We start from the raw sequence: 27,811 nt of genomic DNA, 5'->3' as shown, positions 1-27,811 counted from the left end.
TAAACAAGAGGCCACAGGGCATTTATTGATTCATTTTGTGCAACAGTGGACGAAAACATGTCACAATGTTACATTCACTTCGGCGAAATCTTAGTTACAGTGGTGACATCGCGTTTAATCAATTGGTCAGCTCGTCTCAGGAGCTGAGAACTACCTCAAGTTTCATTCGACACAACAGGAATGTGATTTCAAGGCATTAAGAGATCTTTAGAAAACACTGGGATGTCTCAGATACACCAGCGGTCCTCTTCTACCTAGAAAGTAATGAGGTACAATATTGGAAGGAAAAAAAATGGCACACTACAAGTAGGCTATGCATGACATAGCACCAATTACACTTGCCAAATGTGCAGCAAACTATTCTCATACTTCCTTATTTCCATAGATACCTCTCTTTCTGCAAAAACAGCGGAATTCATGCAAGGAAAGAGGATACAAGTACTTAACTCTGACCTGGACTAAAAGTGACATTCATTAAGAAACATTGTACATCGTCAACAAGGTCAACTATTCAACTACATACATGTCATACATGTTTGTTATAGCTCGTCATGACCTGCATATTCAATGACACATCCAAAGAAGTAGTTTTTCAGACAGATGAATGTGACCACTGTCTATGTTCATCTCAACAATAAAATGATAACTCACCTCGCCGTGTTTAGGATATAAAGTTACCAAGAACCTTACAAGATGTCCAGCAATGACATCAAAGGAAGAACCCCTGGAACAATTTGATTGTCTTACATGCATTATTTCCCTTCAATATCGATCCAACCTGGATCTAAATCCAGGTTTTAAAATGGTTGGCCTTGTCCCTTTGTACCACCTCCAGTTCGTCTTTGTTTCTCAATCAGTCTTCTTCCGATCGCAGGATCTTTTCAGATACATCCAAGCAAAACCTGAAGTATCCTTAACAAGTGTTGTGTTGAGTCCATTTTATTCTCCAAAATGTCGATTTTGTGTGGAGATAAGTGATCAAAGTGACAGCGTTAACAGGGTGGGATTACCTGAGTGTGCAATAGTTTGACCATCAAGCGAACGTCTTTCTTTAAGCGGTCAGTTCTCAGAACAGTCACTCCTTGGTCTCGCTGCAGAAGCCACAAAAAAAAAAAAGCAGCCGTCTGGGAATGAAGAGAGAGAGAGTGTGTGGAGAGGAGGAGAGGATTATCTGGCAGTGGGTGAGTTTTCTTATGAGCAGGGAGGATCCTCGGACGGGGTCAAGGGGCTGCAGGGGGGCACTGTGCTCAAGGAGCGGAAGGCGAAGATGGACGGGTCGTAGGTGTACCTGGGCGGAGGGCGGCTGCCGGTCAGATTCTGAGAACACAGAAAGAGAGAGATGAGTGGTCGTGGTGAGTAACAGGCCTGTCACACGGACGTTTTTGGGTTAATCCAGCTTTTGAGTGAGGATTACCTGCTGTCCCTGGGTTATGGTATTATAGGTCAGTTACAGTATGTCACTTCATGTCAGTTCTTAACCTGTACAGTGTAATGTGACATATATCCTCTTCCATTTTACAAATGTTACACTCAACTGTTGCACATATTGTTTATAGTATTTATTAGGGCTGCCTCCTAATATTCGACTAAACTGTTAGTCGGTACGAAGAGTCTTAGTGGTTTTCTTTCATCTGTCAGTAGCAAGTAAAAAAATAAACAGCGTTAAGGAGCTGCGCGTCGCTGTTTGACCTGTAGACCTGTTGCAAAATATACCTCGTATTTCTAAAACTGAAGTCACCGGTGAAATTCAAACAAATGTTTGCAAAGAAATCAGAATATGTGTAGATGTCAAACTGTAATAACCAAATAGAAAATCTTTTATGAGATTTTTTTGATGTTTTATAAATTGTTCAACATACACTCATATGCCAGAATAGGTCGATATACGTCAATATATATTACCTGTGGAGAGTACTGGCAGTAAGGCTTACAGGATCTTATCCTCAATACCTCTCTCCTTAATACATCTTGGGCTGCAACTAATGATTAATTTCACTGTCGATTAATTGGTCGATTATTTTCTCGATTAACAGATTAGTAGTTGCTTGTTTTAAAACATCAAATAATGGTGAAAAATGTGGATCAGTGACGACATGTTCGAATGCCTTGTTTTGTCCACAACTCAATGATATTTAGTTTACTGCCCTTAAGGAGTACAGATCTGTTGCATATGTTGCAGATCTGAATACATCCACATTTAATACATCCAAGCTTGCATCTCATCCTCTTCAATGAGTGAGACAGAGAAATGAAGAGTACTAAGAGAAAGGAATAATCAAGTGGGAGACCCTCAGATCCACTGCCTTGGTTTTAAAATTCTCCCTATTTTTGAGGTCTCACGGTTGGTAAGTATGGCCATAGCAACCATTAACCAACCTGTGGAAACTGGGCCAAAGAGTGACGAGCTAACACCACCAAAAGTTATCTAAGACATAGAGGTGATTATCAAAATGGTCAAAAACAGTACATCCACAAAAATAAACAGTAAATACTATTAGTAATATGTACAAGTTCACTGTGAAAAGTGAAGTAAATAACATATGGATGAAAAAACACTGTATAGTGATCACTAAAGGTTGGAGGCAAGTTGACAGAAGTAAACAGACCTGCAGTTTGTAAAACACACACATAGTGACAGTCATCTCTCTGCAGCATAAACGTGTGGCTGTGTCATAAGACTGAGAGAAGTGACTTGAAAACCTAAGTAGCAGTGGTGGGAAAATGCCTGCACCTCGTCAGAACATTTTCACACTGATTTTTTTTCATTCACGCTGCAGGTTGGGTGACATAAATGCTTTTCCACTCACATAGCTGCCCCCCCCACCCCTCCGAGCAGAACCTGGCTTCTCGTGGCTCTACGAGCCCTCTGTCTAAAATTAGCCCTGGTCATTTTCCTCCCTACAGGAAATGACAGGAAATGACTTTGTTGGATTTGGCAGTGAGGCAGCACTTTCTCCAGAGCCTGCTGAGGGGGAGTAAGAGAAAGTTTGTGAGGAAGGTGGACTGAGAAAGATTAGGACCCTGAGAAGGATTCACTGTGATTAGGAGCTGATCCCGGGGAAAAACTCCAGTGTGTGTTTATATGGATAGCTGCATAATCTCACTGCGGCCATTACTGAACATCTCTCTGAGAACTTCGACTGATTCCACTGAGATGCTGAGAAAAGTACCAACTGCTACTGGAAAAGTACCCAGTGACATCAGTGCATATAAAATAAGGGCCCATTAATGGTGCATGTGAGGCTACAGGTGTTGCTATGACTTCAGCCAACATCTTAAGGGATTCAGTACTGACAACTGAGCCACAGTAACACGGCAACAATTCCCAACTCCACTTAGAGCTGTTTTATCCACCAATGTTCATATAAACAGGCAAAAAGTGAGGAGTGGAAAAACAAACCGGAGCCAAAGAACAAGTTACAGTAAACTTGATAGATGTTCAGTGTTAAGATGTTCTCCATATGGCAAGTGAGAGTCAAGTCCAACTGTGGGGGGAGAATCGTGCGTCGGGATGACTCCCTTTCCAGTCCGTTAGCAGTCCCCTCAGAGCTGTCCTGTGGTCACATCTGCAGTATGGAGGATGTTTAGGGCCAGAGGGGTCAGACAGAGTACAAGTCCCAAAGTACGGAGCTGTCCGTTTGTGTTTGTGCAGACATCAAAAGCAGAAGAAAGCACAGAGTAGTATCTCATTGGTCCTGGAGCTGAACTGGTTTTACAAAAATGCTTCTTTCTAGAGATTTATTATTGTTTAAAAGGGATCGATCAGCCCAAAATCAAAACTACATATTTTTCCTCTTACTTGTAATGCTATTCATCTATCTTGATACTTTTGGTGTGAGTTGTGGAACTTTGGACATATCAGCTGAGAAATGTCTGCCTTCTCTCAAAAATAACGGAACTACGTTGCAGCTTATGGTGCTTAAAACACCAAAAATAGATTTAAAAAACAGCAATGAGTCTCTCCAGAAAGCATGACCCGGTAGCTCAAGGTAATCAACAGACCTTGTTGTGAGTAGGGTTAAGTACTGAAACCCAGGGCCAATGTAGCACCAGGTTTCAGTCTCTATACAACTAACCCACAACACAGATTATGGTGCCTCATTTTGGTGCCACTTCAGCTGTCTATTGACATAGATGCCCTCCAGTGTGGACATTAAATACATATCACCAAACTGCTAGTTAACATTACAGCACCACTCTCTCTTCACAGCTCTGGCAGCAGGTGACGTTCAGCCTTCAGTTAGCTAGTAGCTAACTTAAACACAGCTAACAAGCCAAGCTGGACAGTCTTAAGAGAGGCCAAACTTCACTTGAAAGGATTCCAGCAGGCAAATGTTTTAAAAGAATTGTATGTAAAAGGGGAGAGGCATGTGGCAACATATAGAGATACACTTGTACAGAGAGGGATGCACTGTGCTCAACTGCTTGTGTGACCCCATGCCAAGCACATCAGCTGGCAGCGTGGGCATCCCTGGCCCTGGTGATGAGGAGCAGAGATATAAAACACTACATTCAACATGTCATGATGATTTGTCGTTTCTATCCACGATGAGGACACCACTGATGATGATGAGGATGACAGCAGTCTTTTCTCAGGTGTGCACGTGATCATATTTCTGCAGAAGAATTGGTTAAGTTTGAAGCTGAAGTTTGTATAATACCAAGAATACCATGAGAATACCATTAAGAATATGTCAAACTCTTATCAATTCATATATTGTTCAACTTTGCTGTTGCAATGAAAAAAGCCATTCTTTAATGCTGTTCATTATCATTTTGTGCCTCTTTTTTGTTTTTTGTTTTTTGTTTTTTTTAAATATCAGTTCATCTGCACCATTTTAAAAGTATTGTTTTAGCACCAGCATTGGAAAAAACCCAAACAATACTTCTTCTTTCTACCAAACTTCACCCGCCAACTTTTTCACCATGCCAAAGGAAGTGTATCCACTCATGGGTGAAAGGCTAGTGCTCATCATGGTGTGGTATGTAAAGATTAATAGCATCCTCCCTCTGCTTAGCTTCAACGCTAGCACCACTGATCTAGCTAGTACGATGCTAGCAAATGTATTTCTTTGGTGCTTTGAGCACTTCAAGCTGAGAGCTGAGAGAGGTGCAGATATTTCTACAGCCGATATCCCCAAAACTCTGCAAATCACACCAAAACTATCTAGATGGATAAAGGATAAACACATAAGAGGAAAAAAGTGTTCTTTTGGAGTCACCTGTCCTTTAAGTTTGTCCCGTTGATCATCAATTTAGGTGCTGCACATTTGAAAAGTTTCCACATCATTTTTACCAGCCTGAAAAATGTCTGTCACATAGATGCATCACAGGCATTGGGTAAGGGGCCCAAGGGGTCACAGGGGCCCTGAATACAGCCTCTGTACTGTATGAGGTGATTGTTAAACATGTCATGTTAATAAAAACCAAAGGGGTATGCAGCACATTTTCCCTCACTTTACTTTTCCCCTCTGCTCTCCATATCTGCACCACTCTCCCTCACCTCAATCAATCTTCATCTTTCTCTCCGCCCATTCTTTACGGTGGCTGAAACCAGACGCCATCACTCTTGCCTGCTGCAGCCTGGGAAGTTCTCATCGCCCCACTCTGCTATTCACCTCCAACCCCTAGAGGGGAAGGCCTCAGCAGCAGCAGCGGTGGTGTCAGCAGCCAAATCTGTGTTTTCCTACAGCTTCCACATGACCCCCCACCTCCCTTCCTTAAAACACACACAGTCAACCACCACCATCGACCTCCTCAACTCCCATAACAACTCCCATGCTTGACTGCTTGAAAGCTGGGGCCCCATCCAGATCCAGTGTCTCTTCTGGATCCCAGCCAGGAGACGGAAGGGTTGACAGACAAAAAAGAGAAAGAGGGATAGAAAGAGAGAGGTAGCAAGCAGAGAAAAGACGGAGAGATGGGGTGGATCACGGTGCGTAGTGGCACAAAGAGTAGACAGAGTCAACACAAGCCTCCAAAATGGCTCATCAATCCAAAGACTTGCTGTGTACTCACTTCAAGAAAAAATCTATGAAATGGAACACAGCCAGTGCCCACAGACGTCACTGACAGGGACAACAACACTACCGAGTCCGCCAGCAAGAACAGAGGATAATGAGCAATATCTCTATGTATCAGTGGAGCTAAACAGATAGCAGCCGGCCAGGCTATAAATGGAAAATGACTTCATCCCTGGAAATACACCACAAGGGAACCGCACAACACTCCACCTCCTCTTCCTCCTCCTCCTCAGCTCCATCTCTCATCGACGCTCGCTTGTTCTTCCTAAACCGCTCTCAAAGACCGTCCTCCGTGTTTTTTCACATATTTGTACTGATGATACATACCTATATGGAGGACTGGAGATGCTGTTACAGCTGGTATAAGTGTGTGTGTGTGTGTGTGTGTGTGTGTGTACATAAACAAGAGTGTGATAAGGTTCCATTGACACTATCCCACGCAACGTGATAATAACGTCACTTTTCTCACCACACTGTGCATCCTTCTGGAGTACCCTGCTCCGTGCCAAGATGCCCGGGCTTGTTCCAGTCCACTGTCCAACACGCTTCCCTTACTCACTACAAACTAAATCAACCCATGCACAGTTGCAGTGATGGATCTGGTGGATGATTATTGGAGGTTGTGTTTGGAAAACCACTTTATGGGAAGATCAGTCGGGATATAATCTTGGGAAAACACCTTAGACTTAACAAAGCTATTCAGGTGAGGTAATGTGTAGGTCTCAGAGCAGCAATGGGACGAGTGAAAAGCTCAGCTATTAAAGGTTGTTGAGTGAGATCAAGAGCTCAAGCAACCCTGAAAAAAGAAAAGAGAACAGTTTTCTTCTTGTTTTTTGTCCCAAGTATCCCTGCTGTAAACTGTTTGAGCTGGATACTTAATTGTAAAAGTATGGAAGCCCATTTGCACCAAAATGATTAAAGAAAGACCCCATTAAGTCATTATAAAGAGGAACTAATGAGATACTAATTCATTATTTTGAGAAAGTTTCGCATTATGATGACTTGCAGAATCTTGTTTGTTTTGTTTTTTTTGTTGTTTTGTTTTTTTAATCATGTTGGTGGAACTGGGTTTCCACAGAGAAGGAGTCTGACAGTGCTATCAGATTTTCAGACATCTCAGGCATGGCTCTGTTGCTCGCAGGGCATGGGAACAAACGCTGTCGCCAGATGCTGTCCCAGTATGCAGTTGGATGGACATCAAGGTGCTGGCCACAAGGCAGGCCGGGCTGTTCACGGGGGTCGAGCAACCTTGCAACCTTATCACTGCTCTAATGGACGCCCTGATCTGGACCGCCTATTATGGATCTACATTAAAGGAAAGGCTGTGCATGCAAATGTCTGTGTGTAAATTCAAATTAATAGCTCTCATAGCATCGACTTATCTTTATGACAGCCATAAACAGGAGGATTTTTAAACATATGATGCATTTACGACAAGAGGGATTCGTTTGTTTTTATATTTACTGTGGGAAGCTGAATAAAAATAAAATCTCACCCGAATCTTGATAGTCCGCGTCTTCCCTCCACAGTTCTTCTTCAGCAGCATTTTCTGTGGAGAACAAGAATTCACAGTGACTGCTATGGAAGAGCACAAACTAAAAAAAAAACACACTCTATAAAGATCAATGTGCATTCATAAGACATTATAATGCATTTAAAAACATATTATAGATGTTTATAAGAATTATTCCAGTTCAAAAAGGTTTTATAAAGCTTATAAGAATTATGTCTTATGAATGTGCTTATAATGCTTTATAAATATGACCTTTATAAAAAATGTGAGCAAAACTTCTGTAGCAGCATTTAACGACCAAAACTTTAGCCAGTTGTGAAGACACATAGAGAACTGCTCATCAATCATCAGTAGATTATAACTTCTTAGTTTCTGAAATGGAGTAGTGAAATGTGCACACTTTGTTTTATATGTCATAAACTTTTTGAACCGTGAACCCATCAGGGTAACTGTATTACAGCTGTCTGGATTAAGTCACATCATGTTTATGTGCATGTGAGTGTTGATGCTAATCAAGCCTACTCCTAAAATTTGACCATTTCAGGACCATTATTATCACCAGAGATCTTTACATTAAAACAGCGAGATCTGACGTGGTAAGAGCTGTGAATTGGTCGGCAATTAACGTCGATTCAGGAGGATCAAGGCAGTGAGGCAAATCCAGCTGTCTCCTGAAACTAAACAGTCGGTCAATGAAGCTTATGCAATATCCTGTCTCCCACTCCCCTCCATGTCCACGCAAGCTCCACTATTCTCAAAAAAACAGTGGGGGTGGAGGGACCACACAATCATCGAATTGTCTCGAGTTGGGGAGGTAGCTTCTAAAGGGGGAAGGGAGCACAGGAAAGAATGGAAACACAAGACTCCTGCTGTTGTGATGTGGGAAGAGAGCTGGTGTGCACTTGCCCTCGTGCTCACCTCCTGCCAGCCCTTATCTTTTTTTCAATCAATGATACTACAGTCCATGTGGGTGCATGCGGCGTGAACAAGAACTGAAAATGTAAAGTTGTACTGTGTTTAATTCAGCCTCTCAAAAAAGATATATTCTTAATACTGTGAAATGCATATTCTTCAATCCTCCAAAATGTGATCACTTTAAAATGACCATAAACTTTGACTCACAATTTAGCCATTCCCTACGAACCTTCAATGAGCCTACATCATATCAAAAGTATTATGATTCATAATTTTGTCCTTTTCTCTTTTCATCCCACACCACTCTGCCAGCATAATTGTTCTATCCACCACCACCCCTCTACACCACCCTCCTCTTAAACCGCACACACACACACACACACACACACACACACACACACACACACATCCAACAGGTCGTGCCTTGCCAACTAGCTAACTGTTTTGGCTGAGTGTTGTTGTCACTGATAACAAAGAGTAAAGTTATTTGTATGATTTTTGTTTAGGATGGATGACTGAGGGAGGCTGACATGTTGTCTGTTTGAACGACAGAATTTAAATAACATTGTCATTAGAGTTGCAGGGATTAGTCAATTAATGATTAGTTGTTGACTATTAAATTAATCATCAATTATTTTGATAATCCAATAATACCTTTGAGTCATTTTCAAGAAATAATGTCTAAATTCTCTGATTTTGCCTTCTTTAATGTGACTATTTTCTGGTTTCTTTACCCCTCTATGGCAGTAAACTGGATCTCTTTGGGTCATAGACAAAAAAGGAAACCGCAATCCACATTTGTCCCAATTGTCTGACATTTTATGTACCAAACAACTATGAGAAAATGGTCTTCAAAGTAGTTGATAATGAAATGAATTGTTAGTTGCAGCCCTTCTTGTTGTGTGAAACTATTGTTTGTCTTCGTCTTTGCAGTTTTCTCAGATGCTGAAGCTTTTCACTGAAACATCAATACACTTCTGCACTACATGTGTGACTACACGACTGTAATCTTATTTTAAAAACATGAAGTGCCAAAAATAAAACTGAGCGTGATGTCCAATATGGCAGATGACTCATCACAAGAAAGTTTTAGGCCTCAGCCAGTTGATTTTTATACAGTAAAGACATGAATAGCAACCAATAGCAATGCTATGCCTGGGAAATGGCTGCAAGTAAGGTAAACTAAGAAACTGACTACATCATGTAAAAATACTGTTTTGGTCCTCTGAGCAAGTTTGCAGTGTGTATTATTTTATTACATTTTGTTGAGTTGCACCATTTGTGTACAGGGCAGAGGTCTGACATATTTCTCAAGTGATCAGCATCTGCCACACAAACTGTTGCTCTTTTATGATAATCAGGCTAACAAACAATGATGCTAATAATAAATAATAATAATAAATAAATCTGTACAGCATTTTTGTTCATATAAAATAGATTTTTTCCTTTTAACTTAAAGCGATTCTGCTTTCTGTTTTTAATAAAAGAAAAGTCACCATGACCTAAGGATATGCCAAACATTGGCATGAACTGTCTTTGGTGATATCACAATATTCAAGATATTGTTACATCCCTAATGAGTGCATTTACATGCACACTGGTGTCCTGGTTGTGATTAGGTTTTTGGAGTATCCTAGTTTTGTTCTACACATGTAACAACTTCCGGTTTTAGAAAAATGGACAAGATCTAATCCCAGTTTTGAATAACCAGGTTTTTCATGTTCCGCGTAAACACAATATCCAGAATACAATCGAAAACTGGATGAGGACCAAAACCAGGATATTAACGCACATATAAATAAACTCATCAATAAATGACTTCAATTTGGCTGATTAATCAGAGCCAATACGACAAATTAGGAACTATAGGTATTGACTGAACTGAAATCATTTATATTTCAGTAAAGGTTAGCTTTATATAAGACAGCTTTATCCAAAAATTATGAGCATGATAAGTGTGTTGGTTATAGTTCAGGGTTCAATGTTGATATTTTTAGCTCAACCGGGCAAGTGGGTCAGAAACTACTTGCCTGACTTACTTGCCCCTGAACATTTGGCTTTATTAGCTATTATTAATTAAACGGAGACTAACTAAATGCCATGTTTAATCCAGGACTGCAACGTCTACAAAATGTCCATCCCAAAAAGTTTTTCAAAGTCCAATGTCCAATGTCTTTAAATGTCTTGTTGTGTCAGTTCCAAACCCAAAGATATTCAGTTTTGTGTGATAATAAATGAAAAAGTTGGAAATCTTTCTGCCATATTTGCATGAAAATTACCTGGATGATTTATCGATTATTAAAGTTGTTTAATTATTTTTACCTTTCCCAGTCAGGCAAGTGAGTTGCCATATTTACTTGCCCGACATGGCATTTTACTTGCCCTGGGCAACCTGGCAATCCTTGAGCCCTTTGTAATTATTAATGGATTAGATTTAAGATAACTGCTGCTCTGCCAAAAGCATGCTGTCTCTCTTTTGCTTGCAAGCATGGTCATTAGAATTTGGCTAGCCACACATGGAAGCAAAGCACAACTTAAATTTGACTTTGACTTAAACGTTCAGCTCAGCATTTATCTAGGGTCTAGTCAAGTTAAAGAATGTTCAGAGTTGAATTTTTTTTTCAGTTTGCAGGGCTGGGAAATACCGGCCAATTAATCAGTTCTCAACTTTTCCTGCTCCAAACTATTGTTATTATGTCGGTCATTAAAAATCAATATCAGTCAACCTCTAAACTGGAGTCTGTGGTATAAAACTTTTTTTTATAGGTTTATGGTGTGGAAAATGTTTGACAGTCCACACTGAATAGCAGTTGTGCACTGCTTCTCTACTTTCCACACACATAACACAATATTCAATTGGTTTTGACCCTTTCAATTTCCTTTTTGAGGGAACCAGCTCAGCCATCTTTATTTCTTAAGTTTAAACACCAGAACAGCATATATGACAGAAATGACATGGCGATGGTGTTGGGGCTGAGGCAGACGTTGCAGATGGAAGTTGTCCAGCTAAAGGGTTAATGGGAGACTGGAGCTGTGTCTGCTAGCTACCTCTGTAGGCCCCCTATTGTATTCCCTGCAGCACCTCCCATTCCACTTGACTGAGTGTGCACACACTCTCACACACTCACACTGTGGCAACACACACACACACTGATACAGCAATAACCTCACAGACAGGAGGATGTACACATGCAGACACAAAAAGACAGGCAGGATGATAGACGCGTACCCCAGCCACACACACACATGCACGCGCACACACACTCTTCCTCTTTTTTTGTCTTCACCCCTGTCATTGCTGCCCGCTGTCTCTCATCATCTGTTCTTTCCCTCTAAAAACCCCATGGACATATGGACCCCTGAAACCTGCAGTTTTTCTCTCTGCAAACACACACACACACACACACACACACACACACACACACACTCTTTCCCATCCATGGTGTGGGCCAACAAGTCTATTGGATTTTAATGATTAGTGGACCAGCTTCTCCATGACTCATTAGTGGCTGTCGTTTTTCTGTTGTTTATTTAATCCTCTCCTTCTGCCTCCACCCCTCCATCGTTTCCCCTCGCTTGCCAGCCTTTGTGAGAAACGAGGGCGGACATCTGCCGTCCGTGCCTCCCTCTCCTTCATCCCTCTCCAGCCAGACCACCGTGGTGGCGAGCGTCCGGCTATGGAAAGGGAAGACTTTGTTTGCTTGTGCAAGCGTGCACATTTGTGTGGCTGTGTGTGCGTGTAGGGTAGCCAGTTAGACTGCAGGGACATCAATGTATTTTTGGACCAAATCCTCAGCCCAACATAACTGTTTGAGTTCAGGCTCATCTGTTGTTTGGTACTTTTAATAAATTTTCAGTGGAATACAAATATTGCTATAGTAGAAATGCAATATCACATCACATGTAATATTTGTATTGATAATGCTACAAAATATACTTCAACTAAAGATGAAATGGGTTTTAGAGTGTAAAGTAGTTCAAATTAACGAAAATTTTGCTTACCAATTAATGGCAGAATGAGTAGGATTTGTCGGTTGCGGTTTGTAAACACAAACACATTCAAAGCTGGCCCCTAAACTCCAGCTCAACAGGACCAGAGGCGTACTTAAAAAAGCTAAAGAACGCTTTGGTCACACTACATGACTTTCAAAGTTGTCAGATCTTCATAGTACACACGGTTTTGTTTTGTAATCAGGAATCTTGAAATTGTTGTGGTTTGCAAACTACATAACTGATCAGCAACTAGGAGTCACACATTACAAGATCATCGGCCAGTTGGAATCCCCTACAAATCTCTTTGCTCTACAAACTACATTTCGTCACAGAAACAGTGACAGAGAAGTGACAACAGATTATTAATACTGAAGCATCAGTGTGCATAATGTTGTAGCTGCCAACTTTATATAACTATTACTATTTATATTTTGCTCATTTTTTTCTATATTTGGGACTTTCTGGCTGCTGCTCTTTTCTTGACACCGCTCTTCCCTGGCCCGTGTCTGCTCTAATTGGCTGTAGCTCATTGCATAGATCTCCGACCTGTATCCAATGTAAGCATATATTAAGCCTTCTTGACATCTTTCAGGACCCTACGAGGCATCGGCAAGCTCTTGGATCGCATCTTTCAAGAGAACACAGCAATCATGCAAATCTTTTGCGAGCACCAAACTCGCTCGATCTGGGGGCTTTTGTCAGCGATCTCCAAAAAGTCTCAAGGCTACAATCCTGTAGTGTGAAGTCGGCATAATCTAACTGCCAACATCTACCTGTCCAACAGGAAAGTGGCCAACTCTGCCTCACTGTTTATCCCCATCCTCTCCTTCATTGCTTGCCAATGGGTGAAAGCCAACCCCAGATTCACTCTTTTTCTGGAACAAGCTTTGTCCACTTGGCCTTTTGCCATGATTTTTTTTGTTTTTTGTTTTTTCAGTACTGTATCCACCATTTCCATCGTTTCCTCTTTGATGTGTGGTTACGGCCCGTCACCTGGTCACTACGCTTTTATAGAGATAGAGATATATGTTATTGGTCAGGGGAAACACACCCAACACCCAAGGTTTGAGACCTAGAAGTGTCCTGAGCACAGGAGAATAAGAAAATACAGGCAGAGGGTAAGGTCTCTGCAAACACCACCGTGCCACACACTTTTACCAGTAAGAAACAGTCATGAACTTGGACTACTAACCTGTTGCATTTTCTCCAGGTCCAAACTGGGCCTCCCCGACTCCCCGCCGAAACTGTGCCGATACTTTCTGTAAGGTGCTGACTGGTCAAAGTGGGTCAGAATGATGGGCCGTGCAACAGGCTGCACCACCTGCAGCTGAAAGCGCATGGGGGGCGGCTTGAGGCTACGTGGTGGACTGGAGCTGAAGAGTACAGGGCTGGGGGAGGCAGCCAGGCAGGCGCCGGGCTCCACCAGGGGCCTGGCGGAGGCAGCCGGCGAGCCGCAGCCACAGAGGTCCCGCACCTCCTCATCACTGGAGGCGCTGCTGTGGTGATCGCCGTGGCGCTGAGGCAGCGCAGACACCCACTTCCTGTTGTCGCCACAGCTGATACGTTCGAGCTCTTCCTCTGAGGAGTGGCGATCCAGATTGGCATCTAAAAGGAGGCGGAGGCGTCGTAACCGGGCTGGAGAGAGCGGACCCTGGTTGTGCTGCTGGCTGGTGGCCAAAGGGGTGAGGGCACAGTTTCTCCGTCTCTCTGGAGGAGCCAACAAACAGGAAATCGAGTCACAAGAGAAGGAGAAGACATAGGGTGCATTCCAACACCCATACCACCATACTATTTAGAATGCCAGTAAACGATCTAGTGTGTCCAAATATAAAGTACGTCAAATGCAGTATGCCAAAAATACCAGAATGTCCTACTGCATCTGGTTGCATTTTACAGCACGTGAGCCAACATGCTGCTCTGTTTGTAATGACTGAGCCACAGACAGAGGAAAGCTCATTAGCTGCATTCCAAATTGCACACTTTTTCTTTTTACTTCAAAGTTTGCACTAAAGAGAGATGTAGATATAGGATGAGCAAGAGGGTCAAAGTTCAAGGCCCAATGTTATAAAAAAAAAGCAGTATGTCCCAATTGTGTGCATACTGCATACAGTTGGGACATATATAAATAAGAGCAGCTGCAGTGTTTACTAAAGCTATAAAGAATAAGTATGCAACTGGAACACAGCTACAGTAAGGTTGCAAAAGATTTTAAATACTGTTATTTACAAGCACATTATCTGTTGACTTGAAACATCTAATTATACTGGTGGTAAGTGATGGAGAAGATCATCATCTATTTACAAGAAATATAATTTGTTTAGCAGAGGGTACTTACCTCTGTCAATCTGTGCAAGCTCCTGGTTCTCCCCCTCTGAGTCATCACTCTCCCCTCCCTCTCCACTGCCATGGTACGAAATCTGGGAAAAGCATTGAGCTCACACTGTAGGTCAAATATGCCATATGGTAACACCTCCAACATTTAACCCTTACGTTGGTATAAAGTTGGAGAACATTCCAGAGTTGCAACAATAAACTGGTTGATCAATTAGCTGTCAACTATTAAATTAATAACTAATACTTTTTTTAATTTAAACTTCTTAAATGTGACTTTTCTTGTTTCTTTACTCCTCTGTGACAGTAAACTGAATGTCTTTTAGCAAAAACCACATTAGAGGACATCATCTTGGGCTTTGGGAAACACTGATGACCATTTTTACCATTTTCTGACATTTTATAGACCAAACAACTTAATTAATAGTGAAAATAATTGACAGATTAATCAATGTGAAAATAATTATTAGATGCAGCCCCTGAACATCCCAAAAATATTCATCTTTTCTCTTTTTTAAAGTCAAAATTCCCTTGGGATCAATGAAATGTTTTTAATTTTTAGTATCAGTCACACAGTACGAATAATTAAAAAGCTTTTAAATGATTTAATCCAAACTAATTCCTAATTCAGAGGTCTGTATCATTTTGCAATTTTAACCAATTATAGTGACAAATTAACCAGTAACAGTGACATGGGCTTCTAATGCAAACAGTGTCTGACTCTTTTCTAAAACCAAACAGTGGCACTGCACACAGTATAGATGGTACAGCTCTGTGTAAGTTAAAGCTAATACAAGGAACTTTCACATTGTGTTGATGTTTGGGGCCCCTTTGGACAAAAATGGTAGTGTTTCCACTATACTAACCACATAATGTAATGGCAAGTAAAAGTATATGAATAGTGCTTCTTTTTAACTAACTTGTGTAATACTCATTGCAACTTTAGCAGGGAAAATGTAAATACAGGCTAAATCCATGTGACTTCAAGGACAATCAAACCTAGTGGCAGGCATTAAGAATAACTAGTCCATACAGAAACAGCTACAGAGGCATCAGTAATAAACTGAGAATGTCTCATAACCGATTAAAAACTCCTTGTAGTGGCCTGAAGTTCATTCTACTTTCCTTTCCAAGCTGAACCAGTCTGTCTCTTTAAAATCAATTCCTCGTCTACACTCCAGTAGCAACAATACAGATACCCTGCAGACTGCAACGCTAAGAGTTAAGTAATGCGCCTCACACTCAGTAATTACCACTCTGAGGCCTCGCTGAGCAGCTGCCATCTGTGCTTGTGTGAGTGTGTGTGAGTGTGTGTGTGTGTGTGTGTGTCTATGCTTACACACGTACATCCACACAAACATACACAGTGTCCTCCCTTTTACTCTCTACACACACACACGCACACACACACACACCTCCTCTTCTTGCTGGAGCTCTTCAAAAAGAGGGAATAGGGAGAAAAGAGCCAGGGCCTCTGAACCCAATAAGGGCAGACAATATTCAATTCATGTTAAGTGTGAATTCCAATGTATAATTTCACAGACTGTTCACTGTGTATGTTGGTGAAATAAAAATCAAAAGGCTACATCACATAGCTGTATCTCACTTTTTCACATAAATCATGTACGTAAATTGCTGTATTAAAAATAGAGCTGCAACAATCAGTCAGTTACTTATTACAGATGATCGTAAAGTGTTTTGATAATTGTTTTGAGTCTTTTTTTTTAAAGAGAAAATTCTTTCAGTTCTCTGATTTCATTGTGTCAAACATGAATATCTTCAGGTTTCTTTTCTGTTCTATGACAGGACACTGAATATCCTTGAGTTGTCTATAAAAAAAAAAAGGCATCACCTTTGGGAAACAGATTTCAATGTTTTTCCCCATTTTTTGACTTTTTATGGACCAAACTTATTGATTACTCAAGAAAATGGTCAGCAGTTAATCGATGATGGAAATAATCACATTCAATTCAATTCAATTCAATTCTCACATGAGATTAGCTATAGAGTGCTGCAGGGATGAATCTTACCATCACTTTGGTTTCTTCCACAAAAAAAGCCAGTGGGATTTTGCTACTGGATTTTCACAGGTAACGTCGCAAATAAACACCATGTTTGTGATTTATGAAGCATAAATATAATCACCTACAGTAAAAAGTTATCATTAGGCTATAAACGAATTACACTACAGTTGTATGACTTTACCGTCATCCCCACAAAGGTACTAATGTTCAGTCCAGTGACATTTAATGTCCTCAACATCCTCTGTAGTCTCATTTAGTCACTTGTTTGCAACTGAAAAAGCTTCAGAATTCACAAAGGGTGTATTCAATCATTTTTTTATGTTGTAAAACAAAACATGAAGCTTGTTGTTAACCACAGACCTGATTTTAGGCAAATCAGCAAAAAAAACATTTAAAAAAACACTGATTTCAAACGAGAGAAAAGTGCTAATATTCCAGGTTTTAGGACTCATCCCTGCAGCACTCACAAAACATTGGAAAATACTCTTCCCATAGTCTTGTGGTCCAACATAGTATAAATACTGTATTTCAAGGTAATAAATATCCTATTTCCCAGAGTAAGATCACAGTATTGGCAGTGTAGTTGAAGATATTTGGAAAAGGCCTGAGTGCAGCCTTGCTGCTTTTCAGTACTGTGGGACAGATTCTCAATGAACAGGCCCAGAGCCAGTGTACAAGACGAAAAAAAAATCCTTGGCTCTCGAGGAGTCTCAAGTTAAACAGCATAACTTCATGAACTCCATAGGAAAATTACACTCAGGAATAACTGTGGGAAGGAAATGTATTTTGGCAAGTGGCTGGCTCGGGGCTACAACTACACCATATACACACACTTCAGTGAATTATTGTTGGGCACCGTCCACGAAACAGCTGAAATCCTATTAAAAGTTACTGCTGCAGGATACTAAGAATGAAGTGATGCTGCTGGTTCATAAACCTAATCTCTTAATTGTACTCAAAAGAGACATGAGTTTAGTCTGAGACATTTAAATGTGTATTCACAGTCAGTGAGATCATCAAGATGATTAATCATTTTTCCTAGATATTTTACCCTTTAAAACTACAGAGTTAGCAACTTCAATTCATGTTCTTCTTTTGACCTCAAAGTCTGAGGTTTCTTCACAGAGCTATCATTGTCTGTGCAACTAGAGGAAAATATAAGCTGACAGTAATGATTTGGCTTTTCCTTCCCCTTAGGGACAGCCTCAGAGGTTGTTGTTGATGATGATCAGAGAGCAGAAATGTAGCACATGTGCAGCACACTTGTAGGATACGGGCTGGAAAATGAAGTACAAGACTTGTTAATGTATTTCAAGTCCTACATGCTTTCCTTAGATATTTACACTGACACACTGACACACACATACAGTGCGTTGAACCGTGACACCACAGCGTTTGTGGGTTTTCGCAGCTGACACAACAGCATTCTACTTTTAGCGACTTCCTAACTTCACTTGCACCCAGACACACTGTTATCACTGTAACGCTAACCACCACTTGAATAGCTAGTACACTATCTTAGAAATTACTAGACAAAGCAGGTCTGTTTCAACAGAACAAACATGCAAATCTCATCTGGGGTGTGCAGGACAAAAAAGACTGAGTGCATGTACAAGTTTTTGATGACGTTTCACTCCCAGTTCTGTTTTAGACCCTCAGTCAAGCATGGGATTTCTAGACAGTGGAAACTTGTTATCAGTCATCAGAATGAAAGGAATTGTTCTCATAAATAGCATCTGTATGTCATGCAGTGTGAATGTGTGAGAAAGAGCAAGACAACTTTGCATCTGTTTTTCAACGAACCAAATCTGATATGGTTACAGCTTAGGCATGGCTACAACAAATACCAGACTAACTGATGTTTGGTTTATGGTTAAACAAGGTGGCATGGCTTTGCTAAAAGATGAACAATAACAGGGTTTCACCATCATGTTCTACTGTAGAACCATCATTGCAGCTCCAAAATACAGTGTTAATTGTGCAATTTCTCCTTAAAGCAATGCTATGTTATCTAACTAATCAGCTTGAAAGGTCATTTTGACCAAGGTTAATTTCTCACCTGAAAAAGTATTTAAACTTAATTAAGCGACATATTAACAGTCCTACAGTGAATGCTAGCTCTTTTAATCATTAATGGTCCAGCACACTTTCCCCACAAAGCATCCATGTAACATATAATTTAACATTATATGATCTCAAAATGTAATGTTAGCTGCTCATGAACGTCCATCAAGCTCGCAGCAGTAGACCTGGGGGAAGCCGAGTATGCATTTTCCCAGTCTCAGACACCATCAGCAATTGTATCATATCATCTATGTAGATTTCATACGCATTTCCATATGCCTACAGATTCACTTCAGTTTGGTAAATGTGAAAATAGCTTATTTTGAGCCTTCCAGGACATTGATGGAGGAAATTAAAATGAGAAAAAGAGAGTACCCAGGCAAGAGGTCGCCAAACATGAGTAAATGTTGAACTGGCTTTTACTCGTTGGCAAGAACTTTGCAAAGTAAAAGGCTGCAAGACAGACGCCAAGCTGGCTTTCTTGCTATTGGACTAGTCAGTAATATTAGCCGGCTTGCTGCTGCACTTGCTTTATGTTTGGCTGTGTTAGCAAAGTTGTCAACTTGCTAGTTTTTGATTATAAGAAATGTAACCAAAGCAGGTGCACAGCTGTCCATATATATAACAGTGGTGTACAAGTGAATTGATTTGGGGGCTCCAAATCACAAAAAATACAAATCTTGCTTTTTTAAACAAATATCCTATGATTTAAAAGTGCAGTAAATAAAATCTGGAGTCAGTGACGCACTTGTAGTCTGCTTTTTATCATCACAAGTTAAACACAAGTTTAGCAGCTGGAAGTAAAAGTCGGCTATTTGATGTATGTGATGACAATGTGCTTATAAAACCTTATACCATGGGACAAACATTTCTTCTTATGTTTCTTGTCACTTCCAGTTGTTCATTCTCTTTTTCCAGCTCCTGTATAACACTGTGGTTAAGCCTGGATTGCACCACTCCAACCTGGATAGGCTGCCTTATACTATAATCCCTGCAGCTAAGCACTGATACTGCCTTTCCAGGAGTTTTCCCAGAACATTCACTGTTGTAAGCTGGAACCTCACAACACAAACAGCATTTCTTCTTCTCAGTGCAGCAGACCCAGCAACATATTTATGCTAAAAGATGAGGAGCTATATGCAAAGGAGACAGCACATAATGTATATATGAAGCGTACAAACACATCCCAATCAGGACCACCCACAGTCACACCCTTCCCCACACACTTATTAGTCATTAGCATTGCATTTTCACAGTGAAAACAAACCATGGTAAAGGAAATGTGTTAAGCTCAAAACAAATGTGAAAATGACATTCAAAGAGCTAAATGACCCTTTAACGCTGCTTCCACATTAGTGTACTAGAAGCATCTCTGCAATAGCTTCGAAAAATAATAACTTGTATCTGCAGTTACATCATGCAAATATTATCTTTAAATCAATCACTGTTGGTATTTTCCACCATCTTGTCCAACTACCCAATTTGGCTCCACTGCTACTTTGCATGACAAATATTCAAATGATGTTTGAAGTGAGGATTTGGACTGCTAACAGAGCAAGATGGTTCTGCAGTACACCTGAGAAAACCTCCAACAAACTGGCTGGGAGCCTCTTTCCAGTTTTTTCTCACAATTGTTAATTGTTCACACAGTTGTCCAACTGTCCCAGTTTTACAGTACTGAACGAGTCCATTTAGAAGTCTGAGATGTCACTTGACCCAAGAATGGTACAGTATATTCATGGTTATAATCTTTAAAGTTGATATGCTAATCAAGTCTACAATGATGCAATGTGATACCTTGTCCAATATTTAAAGGGATAGTGCAGATTAGTTTAAGTGCACGCTATACTTGGAATATTTTAACAGCTTTACTTTGTCATCAGACAGCCCTTTATAATGGAAAAACACTGTTATATCAGCCAAATATTGCTCTCTACAAAGTCACCAAACTCCATGGACAAAAACAGAAATTGTACTTCAGGGAACACAGTAGATAATGGTTTATTACTGCCTTGACCCATTTAGTTGTGTTGTTGTCTTATTGTCTGACTTTGGTGAATCCAAACTAACCTCTTAAAACACCCAAGTCACACAATAACAACACTCCATTTGCCAATGGAGTTTGGTGACTTTGCAGAGAGCAATATTTGGCTTATTATCCTGTCAGAAAAGGCTGTATGACAGGGGGGTAAGCTGTGAAAATATTCTAAATATAGCATATATGATGTGATAATGATTTTATTTAGGTGGACCCTTTTTTAGGTGGCTAAAATACATTTTGCTGTTGCCCGTCCACAGCAGTACATTGCTCAGCTTCCCACACCCATACTCCTGCTTATTCAACTGAGGGGCATGCTGACCACCATCTACTGTAGATAATACACTGACTGTGGATATTTACATCATAGAACCTCACTTCAAATATCTGAACTATCTGTCACTAAAAGTGTCAGGGGACACAATGACATGCCACTTCTTTTAATTAGGCAGGCTTAGTCTATATGAAGCTACAGATTTTCTCCAATGTGAAATATCAAGACTGCAGAGGTGCAGAAATCATCTTTTTATAGAAAAATTAACAGCCTCATTATTCACAGACTTTGATCATCATTTTTAATATGTGTTATCATAGTCATAATATGATTATTCCAGTAATTACAGACTACTTGATACAAGCTGAAGCACATATGCGAGGTGAAAGTGAGATTGCATGAATGAAGCATAAAAAACTGCCTTTGTGCATACATGCAAAGACAGACAAAGAGTTGTGTGTTTGTGTGTCAAGAACAGTTGAATGAAATCCTTGTCAGTCCCTTGCATCGCTGAGCAGCTTGCTAAGCTGGATCAATGGCAATGTCACAGCGTACACACACACACACCACCCAGTTCACACACATATCAGCTTTGCTGCGTTCTTCCTCACTGACATGGACACTGTCACAGTCCATTCCCCCTCTCATGAAAACACACAACACAAGGTCAGAGATGGTTGATTCTCTTTCCCCTCACACCAGTGGATCTAACCCATAGTGTGGCGAAAGTGGTCATGATCAGTGTAAGCTCCTGAGATAGATACTGTGACGAGGCCTAAGAGACATTTAGCCTCTTTACAACTATCCTGAAATGGCCATTCAACCCTTAATCCAGTGAGCACTGCAGCTGGCTCAAATACTATCTGAGTAACTTGTCAAAAAGATACGACAAGCAATTACTTATCACCAGAGGGGAAATCCATGTGCCAGTATAGAAAGTAATTTTAAAAATCATCTTTCAACCATTCCCTAAACTCGATCCACCAGAAACAGAATTTGCTTTATTAATCTACATACAAAACAATGGATGTGGATATCTAGCCATAATGAAAACAGGGTTCACACCAGGGCCATCAATTGCAGACTGTTTCCTGGAGACACACACGCAAACCAGTCATGGTTTGCTGAAATTCTCAAGAACAGCAAACCAAAAATAACCAAAAACATGAAGATGAGATATAGTGGTGATTTTATGGGGACACACCACCAATTTGACACATGAAGATGTGTTTACTCGTCATGAGAAGTACTACTCAGCCTTTGATTACTGTTGCAAAATGTCTAGTCTGACTCACAGGAAGTAGGTTGTTGGAAAAAGCCTGCTACTGGCCGACTTTTTCAGCCGGCATTCTTCTCTCCTTCTGCTATCTGCATGTTAACATTTCCAAAGTCCCAGTCACTGCATGAAACAACAACAGCCTCTGAGATAGCCACCTGCGTGCTGAAAATGGCAAGTTACCCTAACCCTAACCTGGTCACACACAAGAGTGTAAACAAGCTAGCAGCTGTTACTTTTTCTTTTGCATGGATATAGACGTTTTAATGCTAGGGCTCACTTCGCCATGTGCAAGTATTCCACCAAAACAAGTCCCTCCAACATTATTGCCCCTATAACAAAATGGTGATGGGTTCAACGGGGATGAGATGCATTATGGGAAATATAGGATCCAGCATTTTTGGAACTACACTCATACTGGGAACTTAAAATTTGGTTCACATGGTCCCTGCTACATGCATTTGAACCATTCCTGTTTTAGGGTGTCTCTCACAAGTTGTCAAGGGTTTAATTTTTTAAAGTTTTAACTGGAGGCCAAAAGATAACACTAATAAAATTATAAACTGACACTTCAGTACTCATAGATGCACTACATTGTTTACAACATGTCACTCAAAGAGGATCCACTTTAAGTAATTCTTCTTATTTGTGCATCCACCTATTTTGCTACATTATTCTATTGCTTTTTTCATGTCAGCTGGGCCATGAGATCATCTGAAGTTTGGAAGCAGAATTGAGAGGACATTAAATGCTGTGACCTATATAGATCCTCCCTGAGAAGTTGTTTGTGGAAGCATTAGATCACAATCTCGATCTAAAATTATTAGATTGCCCACCCCTATCTGCAAAATCCATGGAGAACTCTTTTAAAGGATAGTTCCAGTTAATAATTTCTGTCTTATAGCTTATTCATAGCTTTGATTTTCATTCCTATCAGAAACAATAACTTTGTACTCACTTATGTAATTGTGGAGATTTGGAAATGCGACAAACCTGTAGAGAATTAGATGTGGCAAGAAACATGAGCTGTCAGATGATCAGACAGGTTGTAAACAAACTCACAGGTCAGCCAAATATATCTGGCAGAATGAACAAAGACATGTTGTGTGTTCATATATTGACTTATCAGTGTTGATTCCAGGGGAATTCCTTGTCAACAGTATGAGTATCTGTTTCAGAGATAGGAAATCTTCTCCATCAGGCTACGATGTAAGCAACAGGCATTATCAGTACTCACAGTCCACTTTTCCCATCACACTAACAACTTTTAGCTGAACACTGCACAGAGCAACAAACACAAACAAAAGTAGACAACAGGGATGGCACACTTTCCCCTGTATCCTCAGCCAGGCCTTTGAAGAGGGGCACTCTGGCACAAAATGGCTGCCATGCGACTATACAGTTGGTTGACGCACATTATTGTTGTGGATGGAGCAAGTTAGTGACCCATGCAGGATACAATTCACCCCTCCGCTCACCAAAAAAGAGGCATTATGCAAACTGAGCAGGCAGTAACAATTGTGGAGCACTTACATGGATGCTGTTGTGGAAAAGTGGAGGGTAAAGATGTAAATGTGGGTACAACAATAACTCACAACAATAAGGTTTTCACTGAAATGTTTGTTTTCTTTATACTTTTATCAAGATGAGCTTCCATTGCCACCCCCTTGCAGCTGTTTCCACCTGGAAACTATATCCTTTCTCTCTGTAGACGAAAACCTGGACTGGTTTAACAGCTATGAATGTGAACATCCTCTCTTACATACAAGAGAACTCTGGACAGCAAGCATGTATACCACAATTTTAAAGTCTGATACATAAATGATACTTGATACCACAGCAAAAAGAAAAGATAGTTGTAGACACACAAAATAGGATAATTTTTCTTCTTTTTTTAAACAGCCTGTTGCTGTGACTGTGGTTTTGTTATGCTGTTTGCCAAATTTTAGAGAGGACAATAAAGACAAAACTGAGGTTTTGAAAGAGCACCTTCCATACTATAATTCATGGATATTGTATTGTTTTAAACGTGGCATCTAAGAAATATCCACACCTACACAGTTTAGTGGACACATTACCCTCTGATTTACTTTTCTTGAATGACAAACAGCTGAAACTGCAGTTTATGAGTCAGCCAGTGTCCATCTGTGAGTGGGAGAGTTTGTTGACATGCCACATGTTTGCTGATGTGTTTGTGTAGCAGTGTGGATCTCCGGTTTCTTCTTGTAAACATCTGGCTTGGTCCTGTAAGCCACGAAGGGTAAATTCCTTTTAACATGGTAATGAATGGGTCGAGGTGCTTAGAAGCAGAAAATACCTCCAAAACAACACAACATAGGCTTATATCAGAACACAGAAGCTGACAGTTTCCACAGAGGAGCTGTGCACGGTGTTGCCTGTAGGACTGGATGATATGGCTTAAAAATATCTCAACATCTTTAGGCTATTCTGCAATATATGATGGATATATTGATATACTAATTTTCTCAAAAATAACACTACACAAATTCTCAAATAATGCAAATATATGATGATCCTATACACTTCAGATGCACTGCTGCAGATTAAACAACCCCAAACTAGATTAAAGCTACTACAAGGAGTTTTTAGTTGGTTATGAAACAGTTTCAGTTTAACACCAATGCCTCCATATGACCTACATGAACATACAAGACAGTCCCCAAGAAGATTTTGATAGATTTGAGGTATTTTTGACATTATATTTTGTGGTTACCAAAATCATCATAATAGAGAAGTTCCGTGCACTAGCTTTAAGTAGTTGGGGCTAGGAGGTATGGACATTTGTGCTTTCACAAAATATTATGTGATACATAATCACCTGTAATGTGTATTTAATGACTAAGTGGTAAACTTACTTAAACTTACTATAAGTTCCAAAAATTACATCACTTTACTCTAATGCAACCTTTAACACCAGAAAAAGACAACAAATATGCCATATCAGGATACAACAATATCCAAAATCTACGACTACTAATGGTACTAAGTGCTAAATTATTATCACGCATTAAAAATGCCCTGTCATTATAATACCTTAGGAGTTTTGACAATTTATATTTTTTATATAGTCCAATACTGTGCAGCAGCCATTCCCAAAATTATGAATGCCAGGGCCTAATTTGAAATCTGAAAATCTTCTGCAGCCCACCTAAACCTTCAATCGCATCTCTGATCAACTCCTGACATTAACTGTACAGATGACTAGATATAAGATACATTTCTGTGTTAATGTGACAGAGGGGTGCAAGAAAATATCGCAAATATCAAGTACTGCGATATTATGTTTTGTGATACTGTACTGATTCTCAAAACACAGTACTGTGATATTGTGATAAATGCCAAGACTCATGACAGTGGTTAATTTTGAACTGTGTTTAACCCCTGAATGCTAGATAGCAGTGCTGTTATCTATCTTGCCTGTTCTGACTGTATAAAAAAGTAAAACTTTTCTAACTCAAATGTTATACATATGGTGGTTTTCTTCTTTAGACATGACAGTTTTCACAAAATTAGATTTAAAAAATAGCAAAATATGCCCTTGCTAACATTATCACAATATATTAAATCATAACCCCTGTATTGTGACGATGCCAGATTCATGCTATTGCTAATGTGACAGCCCACCTAACATGGTGTAACACCTGTTAAAGTAGGTCAGATAAAATAAGAACAACATGTATTTTAAATGCCCTGACTTTGTTTTATTATATCTGATTACTTTTTTTTGCTCCCAGGCCTTTGAACAGCTTATTCTTTTAAAGTGAGTAATTGCACCCTAATGTATGGGTGTCAGAAAATATCGAAAATATCAAGTTTTGTGATACTGTACCGATTCTCAAAACAGTGTATTGTGATATTGTGACACATGCAAAGATTTGTGGTAGTAGTTGATTTTGTGTCCAAACCCCCAACTGCTCGATAGCAACACTGTTACCCACCTTCCCTGCTCTGACTGCATAAATAAGTAAACTTTTTCAAACTCAGATGTTACATGTATGGTGGTGTGTTTTCTGTACAATCACAATTTTGCTAAAATTCGATTAAAAAAATAGCAATATATCATCTTGCTTACACTACTGCAATATATCACAAAATACTGAATCGTAACACCCGTATTGTGATACGTATCAGATCGCCAGATTCTTGAGGCTGCTATGATTATTTTATTTTTATCTATTAATAACTGATTAATCATTGCATATCTAAAATGGATTTTATAAAACTGGTATTGATAAAAGTAAATAATTTAGGGACCAGTATCAAAGCCAAGCTATCCAGTATGAAAAATCTTTGCACAACACCCAACCCTACTAGATATCACGATATTGATATAATATTGATATATTGCCTTGGCCTAGTTGCCTGTCACATGGTGTGTAACTGTGTGTATAAGTGTGTGTGTGAAATAGAAAGAGAAAGGGAATGTGTGATAATGAACTCAGCATAACCCCATTCAAGCAAGGTTACTGTGTGTGTGTGTGTGTGTGTGTGTGTGTGTGTGTGTGTGTGTGTGTGTGTGTGTGTGAGCCCATAGTGTTTAAGCTGCGTAGTGAGCTGGCCTACAAATGAACAAGTCACAAGACAAAAGTAAAGCCACGCACTTCACAAACAAGCTATTTTCTTCTTCTTCTGCTGTACTATTTTAGAGCAGTATGTACTTACATTTCAACCCCTGTCTTTAAATAATGCATAATATAATGTACCATAGTATTCCAGTAGTAAGTAACTCAGTCAAACTTACCTTCAGGTGGAAGGGATGTATTTCATTGAGTGAATGTCTTCTTAGCTTCTTCGTCAGCGTCTTTAGCATTTTCTTCTGAGTAGCTTATGGCTTATCCCCTACAATTACGTTTTTATGACTGTCTTATAAGACGTTCACTGCAACTTCATTAGCTAACATGAGCGACTTTACACATTTAAAAAGAAGGCACGCGACACTATCACTTGACCAATAAGCAACAGCGCGAGCAGCTGTACTCTGTAGCTTCAGGTTAAGCTAACTTAGTGTTGTCAAAAGAAATGAAACAGCGAATCTCGTTAAACTGCGTAGATGTGGCTTGTTTTCAGAGGCTGTAACGTAGCAAACTTGTTATTTTCGACTTCATTTAGTGTCTCCGTTGTTGTGGAAAGTCTGTTTCTTTTCCTCAGTCGGCTCTGAAAAAGATGGCTCACTCACTCAGCGCAGCCCCGGCTTCACTTCCAGAGCTTAATTCAAAAGAGGTTTGGGGGAAAATTAAAAATAATGTCAACTTGTTCGCATTCAGACACGCACACACGCACACTCACACACATACACAGACAGACACAACCAGCAGCTCCACGAACACACAGCACAGCTC

General features: G+C 40.0%; 1 protein-coding gene across 1 annotated transcript; it reads right to left on the bottom strand.

The window, feature by feature from the left end:
* LOC146310422 (uncharacterized) lies at window positions 1-27,811 on the bottom strand. Its single transcript, XM_084743012.1, has 5 exons — window positions 27,214-27,811; window positions 14,780-14,861; window positions 13,637-14,151; window positions 7,519-7,572; window positions 1-1,317 (listed from the first exon to the last, which is right to left on the bottom strand). The coding sequence occupies exons 1-5, from the start codon at window positions 27,280-27,282 to the stop codon at window positions 1,192-1,194; spliced, it is 846 nt and encodes a 281-aa protein (XP_084599138.1). The 5' UTR covers window positions 27,283-27,811; the 3' UTR covers window positions 1-1,191.

Source organism: Lutjanus erythropterus, chromosome 18 (genome assembly GCF_056507025.1).
Source record: "Lutjanus erythropterus isolate fLutEry1 chromosome 18, fLutEry1.hap2, whole genome shotgun sequence".
Classification (NCBI taxonomy): Eukaryota; Metazoa; Chordata; class Actinopteri; order Lutjaniformes; family Lutjanidae; genus Lutjanus; species Lutjanus erythropterus.
Note: the sequence above shows the minus strand (reverse complement) of the source record. Positions and strands in the feature narration are given on the sequence as shown.